A 7,222-nucleotide genomic window follows, 5' to 3' on the forward strand; every position below is an offset into this window, starting at 1 on the left:
AATCAAAGCTGGATTCTAAAGATCACAAAAATTGTAACTGGAGACTGTGTGTCTGAAGGTGTGCTGCATCATAACAAAAGTGAATGAATAGACTGCACACATTGAACAGAATGATTCTGATCTGAGACTCCTTACAGAGACATGGCTTCAGGGTGCCAAGGATTGGATCCTGAATATTGAAGGGGTACGTGGCATTCTAGTCAAATGAGAAACTAGGTATAGGTAGAGGCACTGCCAATCAAAGCACTGATCACAGGGTAGTCTGGTGTCAGCTCAGATTTCAGGTCCTGATTTCTCTGCCGTCTGTTGATCTCCCTGTTTCCACAGAGTAAAATGTCAGTCTGTTCTCAGCTCTGCAGGAAGCCTTGACCCCCCCCCCCCCCCAACTTTTACACCTTCCAGAACAATAAAACATTCAGTCAATCAAGGCCCAACTCACAATCTCCCAGCCTGTCAACCATCCAGACAGAGAGAATCATCGTAGCAGGGAATAAAACAAGAAAAATGAAACAAAATTGAGAATAAATAGGTGCTTGTACTTAATGTTTGCTCGTTAGGTCGTAAACCAGAAATCGGTGTCTCCCAGGGTTCTTATAGTGCCCTAATTGAGGAATTCTCGCTCCCTTACATCTATGCCAGGTGCTGGCAGGTGGGACTAGATTGTGTTGGGATGTCTAGTCGGCATGGACAGGTTGGACCGAAGGGTCTGTTTCCATGCTGTACATCTCTATGACTCTAAGTATTACCACCCAGGCATGATTGATAAAAATATTTGCATCAACAGAAATAAAGCATCTGTTATCAAATAGACATAGAGACATACAGCACGGAAATAGACTGCGATCCAACACATCCTTGCAGACAAGGTATCCTATGTAAATTTAGGTCCATTTGCCAGCATTTGGCCTTTATCCCTCCAAACCCTTCCTATTCACATACCCATCTGGATGCCTTTTAAATGTAATTGTACTGACCACTTCCTCTGGCAGCTCAGTGCATAAACGCACCACCCTCTGTGTGAAAACATTGACCCTTAGGTCACTTTTAAATCTTTCCCCTCCCACCCTAAACCTATGACCTCTGGTTTTGGACACCCCCACCCTGGGGAAGTATGCTTCCCTATTTATTCTATTCATGCCCCTCATGATTTTATAAACATTGACAAGGTTATCCCTCGGCCTATGATGCACCAAGGAAACAGCCTCTCTTTATACCACAAGCCCTCCAACCTTGGCGACATCCTTATCAATCTGTCCTGCATCCTTTCAAGTTTCACAACATCCTTCCAACTTTCACAACATCCTTCCTACCCTGTAGCAGGGAGACCAGAATCGAATGCAATATTCCAAAAGTAGCCTAACCAATGTCCTGTACAGCTGCATCATGACCTCCCAATTCCTATACCCGATGCATTCAATGGACCAAATAGCCTTTTTGTGCACTGCAGGGGTTTTATGATTTTATTCTGTGACCCAGTCAATTTTAGTCATTATCTCTCGTGCATGGCATGTCAGGGTGGGATCACTGGTACCAGAATTGCATGCAATACTACAAAAGTGGCCTAACCAATGTCCTGTGAAGTGTACCAAACACCACCTTCACTGTCCTGTCTACCTGTGACTCCACTTTCAAGAACTGAAAGCCTGCCATAGAGTCATACAGCATGGAAACAGACCTTCAGTCCAACCAGTCCATTCCAACCATAATCCCACATTAAACCAGTCTCTCCTGCCTGCTCTTGGACTGTATCCCTCTAAACCTTTCCTATTCATGTACTGAAACAAATGTCTTTTAATTCTACCGGCATCCACCACTTTCTCAGGAAGTTCATTCCACACATGAACCACCCTCTGTGTAAAATTAGTATTTGAGTAGCAAGGATGGAAAGGTTCAGAAAAGCTTTACAAGGAAGTTTCCAGGGTTGGAGGGTTTGAGCTACAGGGAGCGGCTGAATAGATTGGGCTGTTTTCCCTGGAGTGTTGGAGGCTGAGGGGTGATCTTACTGTAAATTCATGAGAGGCATGGATAGGGTAAATAGACAAGGTCTCTTTCCTGGCGTAGGGGAGTCCAGACGTAGAGGCAAGAGGTTGAGAATGAGAGTGGAACGATGTAAAGTTCCATGTGGAGGGTGGTGCATGTATTGAATGAGCTGTCAGAGGAAGTGGTGGAGGCTGGTACAATGACAACATTTACAAGGCCTCTGGATGGGTGTTTGAATAGGAAAGGTCAAGAGAGAGATGGGCTGGTAAATGCAGCTAGATAAATTTTGGATATCTGGTCAGCATGGGCAAGTTGGACCGAAGGGTCTGTTTCCATTTTTTTTTAAATTTTTCTTTTTTTTTTCTTTTATTTTAATTTAACCCCCACACTACCACCTAAGTGCGGTAAAGGGTCTGTTTCCATGCTGTACATCTCCATGACATTGAGGTTGAATAAGTCCTGATCTGATTTGCATTTCCAAAATGCAGCACCTCGCATTTATCTGAATTAAACTCCATCTGCCACTCCTCAGCCCAAGATCCTATTTTAATAAGAGGCAACCTTCTTCGCTGTCCACTGAATCTCCAATTTTGGTGTCATCTGCAAACTTATTAACTATACCTGCTATGTTCACATCCAAATCATTTATATAAATGACAAAAAGTCGTGGATTCAGCACCGATCGTTGTGGCACCACTGGTCACAGGCTCCAGACTGAAAAGGAACTCTCCACCACCATCCTCTTTCTTTTACCTTCAAGCCAGTTCAGTATCCGGTTGACTAGTTCTCCCTGTATTTCATAAGATCTTACCTTGCTAATGAGTCTTCCATGAGGAACTTTGTTTGATTGATTTACCAAGCACAAAGCCATGCTGACTATCCCTAATTAGTCCTTGCCTTTCCAAATACATGTAAATCCTGTTTCTCAGGATTCCCTCCAACAACTTGCCTATCACTGATGTCCGGCTCGCTGGTCTATAGTTCCCTGGCTTTTCCTTACCACCGTTCTTAAATAGTGGCACCACGTTAGCCACTCCAGTCTTCCGACACCTCACCTGTGACTATCGATGATACAAATATCTCAGCAAGGAGCCCAAGAGTCACTTGCCTAGCTTCTGAGGATTTATCCACTTTTATGTGTTTCAAGACATCCAGCTCTACCTCCTCTGTAATGTGGACATTTTTCAAGACGTCACCATCTATGTCCCTACATTCTATATCTTCCATGTCCTCCTTCACAGTAAACACTGATGCAAAATACTCATTTAGTATTTCCCTCATCTACTCCGGCTCCATACATCGGCTGCCTTGTTGATCTTTGAGGGGCCCTATTCTCTCCCAATTACCCTTTTGTCCTTAATTTATAAAAACCCTTCTAATTCTCCTTAACCCTATTTGCCAAAACTATCTCATGTCCCTTTTTGCCTCCTGATTTCACTCTTAAGCATACTCCTACCACCTTTATACTCTTCTAAGGAGTCATTCGATTTGTTCTGTCCATACTTGTCATATGCTTCCTTCTTGTTGTTAGCCAGCTCCTCAATTTCTCTAGTCATCCAGCATTCCCTACACCTACTAGCCTTTTCTTTCACCCTAACAGGAACATACTGTCTCTGGACTCTTATTATCTCATATCTGAAGGCTTCCCATTTTTCAGCCATCCCTTTACCCGTGAACATCTGCCTCCCAATCAACGTTTGAAAGTTTTTGCCTAATACCATCAAAATTAGCCTTCCTCCAATTTAGAACTTCAACTTTTAGATCCGGTCTGTCCCTTTCCCAAAGTGGTCCAGCACTGACACCTCAGTCACCTTCCCTGCCTTATTTCCTAAAAGTAGGTCAGGTTTTGCAACTTCTCTAGTAGGAACATTCGCATACTGCCTCAGAAAATTGTCTTGTCCACGCTTAACAAATTCCTCTTGATCTAAACCCTGAACGCTGGCAGTCCTAGTCAATGTTTGGAAAGTTAAAATCCCCTACCATAACCATCATATTATTCTTACAGATAACTGAAACCTCCTTACAAATTTGTATCTCAATTTCTTGCTGATTATTAGAGGATTATATTACAATCCCAATAAGGTGATCATCCCTTTCTTATTTCTCAATTCCACCCAAATAATTCCCCTGGATGTATTCCCAGGAATATCCTCCCGAAGTACAGCTGTAATACTATCCCTTATCAAAACACCACTCCCCACCTCTCTTGTCCCCCCTGTATCTTTCCTATGGCATTTGTATCCTGGAACATTGAGCTGTCCATCTCTGGGCCACATTTCTGTAATTGCTATGATGTCCCAGTCCCATGTTTTTGACCATGAACCCTGATTTCATCTGCCTTCCCTGTTAGGTCTCTTGCTTTGATGTAAATGCAGTATAACTTCAGTCCTACGTTGTTCTCTGCATTATTCCTTCCTGCCCTGACTGTTTGATTCACTCCCTTTCCCAACTGTACGAATCTCGGGTTAATCTCTTTCCTCACTATTTCCCTGGGACCTATCCCCCACCTTACTCATTCAGCAACTTTCCTGGCTTTCTTTCTGCAAGCAGCCTTGACAGTTTATTTTCATATCTTGATCCAGCACCTTTGTAGGCAGCTTGTTCTAGGTCATTGTCCCCTAAATGAAGTTTTCCTCCATACACACTTAAGGCTATCTGGCTGCATGTTTTAAAAAATTCTCAAGGTCAGGTTCGTAGGAGAGTAGTCTGACACAGAACAAACGACCAAGAGGCGAGTCTGCTAGAATATGAGCATTTTATTCCCCGCAGCGTCGCCACAACCAGGTCTCATACTTACAACGGGTCTGGCTTATACTCACTCTACATGTTACCGGAACTGGGAGCCGTCAGTTCTCGTAGAGCGGTTGCCAACAACCCACGCTCGGCGGTTAAACGCAACCCCGGAGCAGACTCACCGAACTGGAGACTTTTCCAGCTGATATACTCTTTTCCAGATATAAACATTCATGTGAACAGCAGAGCAAGGCTAAAAAACACATTCCATTCTGGTTACACACAGATAAGAAGATTCACACGGGGAGGTGTGTAATAAGATTCACACGGGACTAAGCAACACCTCCATTCCGGTTAGATTCACACATGTATTGGGACATAATTTTTAACCGTTTCACCACACTGCATGAGCGTTTTCAGGTTTCTGTGACCTGGATCAGCAGGCACCTGGCAATCTACAGGAATTGCCATCAATGTATCTTTACTTAACTGTACTGACCGTGATCACTTATTTTGTGAGTTTATTTTTGCAGGAAGACATGGGGAAAGAAATTTGAAAGCAATTGATACATCAACTTCTGGCAGAGCTCATTGATTCATTGGGACTTGAATATCAGCAGCCATTCAAGTTGAGAGGAAATGTTTGCTTTGGTCTGCTTGAGAGGTTTTGGATACGAGTGTGGCAGGAAGAATACTAAGTGAGGGAGTGAGGGAGATTCAGTGTGCTGACTGTGAAAAAGTGCTTCAAACCATTTCCTCAGCTTGGGGGAATCAAAATCACACCCCTCACGGTGGGGACAGACTGTGTACCCGTTCTGTTTGTAATTTCAAACCCAGAGTGACACAAGGAACACTCTCCCCATGGGGAAACCGTGGAAATGTGGGGACTGTGGGAAAGGATTCCCTTCCCCCTCAGTGCTGGAAATTCACAGACGCGTTCACACCGGGGAGAAGCCGTTCATCTGCTCAGTGTGTGGGAAGGGATTCGCAAATTCTTCCAACCTGCGGGCGCACCAGTGGGTCCACACGGGAGAGAAGCCGCTCACGTGCTTGGTGTGCGGGAAGGGGTTCACGCATTCATCTGCACTGCTGACCCACCAGCGGGTCCACACTGGGGAGAGGCCGTTCGGTTGCTCAGAGTGCGGGAAGGCTTTCCGTCGTGTGAGCAACTTGAGGAAGCATGAACGGCTCCACACGGGGGAGAGGCCGTTCACCTGCCGAGAGTGTGGGAAGGGATTCATTGATTCTTCCAGCCTGCTGAACCACCAGCGGATCCACACAGGGGAAAGACCATTCACCTGCTCTGTGTGTGGGAAAGGATTCAATCATTTGAGCAATTTGCGGCAGCATAAGCGGGTCCACACAGGGGAGAGGCCATTCACCTGCCCTGAGTGTGGGAAGGGATTTACCAATTCTTCCCACCTGTTGACCCACCAGCGGATCCACACTGGGGAGAGGCCATTCACCTGCTCCAAGTGCAGGAAGGGCTTCACCTGCTCCTCCTACCTCCAGAGACATCAACGAGTTCACGTGCCATCACAGAGAAATTGAAGGAGTGACGGATAAGTACCATTTTCGACTAGACAATCAACCCAGTTCTGGGGTCTCCCAGGTTTGAATCCCACCATGGTAGATGGCGCAATTGAAATCTGGAGTTCAGAATCAAATGATGAAACCATTTTCAGGGGAAGAAAACTCCCATCTTATTCACTCAAGTCCTTTTTAGAGAATGAAGCTACCTTTGCAGGAAAGGATTCACTGTCATCCCAGTTGCATCCTTTACCCGGTCTGGCCTACCCGTGACTCCACACCCACAGCAGTGTGGTTGACTCATGATTGCACCTCCCTCCTGCAAATGAGCTGGAGAAACTAACTTGTATACAGAGTGTAGGCTGAAACTGCTGAGTGAGGCAATACTTCCTCCAGGTGAAGGCTGTTCCAAGGATCTAGTTACAAAGGGATAATTTGGTGCTGACCAATAGTAAAGAAAGTGGGGGATGGGGAGTGTGTGCGCTTTGACCTTGAACTGTTTTTTTAAAAAACGCTACTTTTCGTGCACCTTTTTTCTGGGAAAAATTGAAACTGTAATGAAGCAGGGTTGCAATAAAGGAGGTCTCACCTTCGTTCCCACACGTTCTCAGGTCAATGAATTCAATACACGGAGTGACACCAAACAATTCTTCCGCCGCCTTCGCCTCCGTGCCTTCTTCTTCAATCAAGACTCTCGCCCACCCTCTGACGACCCCTTCTCCCACCTCCAACACACCCCGTCCACCTGGACACCCCGTGCCGGCCTCCTACCTGCCCTCGACCTCTTCATAGCAAACTGCCGCCGCGATATTAACCGCTACCTGAACTCCCCCACCCCTCCCACCCACTCCAACCTCTCATCCTCGGAACGCGCAGCCCTCCACTCCCTCCGTTCCAACCCCAACCTCACCATCAAACCAGCTGACAAGGGAGGCGCAGTAGTAGTTTGGCGCACTGACCTTTACACCGCTGAGGCCAA

General features: G+C 45.8%; 1 protein-coding gene across 1 annotated transcript; it reads left to right on the plus strand.

The window, feature by feature from the left end:
* The first annotated feature begins 5,453 nt into the window (after positions 1–5,453).
* LOC148143300 (uncharacterized) lies at positions 5,454–6,645 on the plus strand. The gene has a single exon (XM_087974107.1). It carries the CDS (start codon positions 5,575–5,577, stop codon positions 6,262–6,264), a length of 690 nt encoding a protein of 229 aa, XP_087830233.1. The 5' UTR covers positions 5,454–5,574; the 3' UTR covers positions 6,265–6,645.
* Positions 6,646–7,222: the final 577 nt, after the last annotated feature.

Source organism: Chiloscyllium plagiosum, unplaced genomic scaffold, assembly GCF_037043375.1.
Source record: "Chiloscyllium plagiosum isolate Xiang-an unplaced genomic scaffold, Cpla_swu_hap1 HiC_scaffold_27, whole genome shotgun sequence".
Classification (NCBI taxonomy): Eukaryota; Metazoa; Chordata; class Chondrichthyes; order Orectolobiformes; family Hemiscylliidae; genus Chiloscyllium; species Chiloscyllium plagiosum.

What these genes read in the sequence shown, in the direction of transcription:
- LOC148143300 (XM_087974107.1), top strand. Translation starts at nt 5,575, where the DNA reads ATGGGGAAACCGTGGAAATGTGGGGACTGTGGGAAAGGATTCCCTTCC.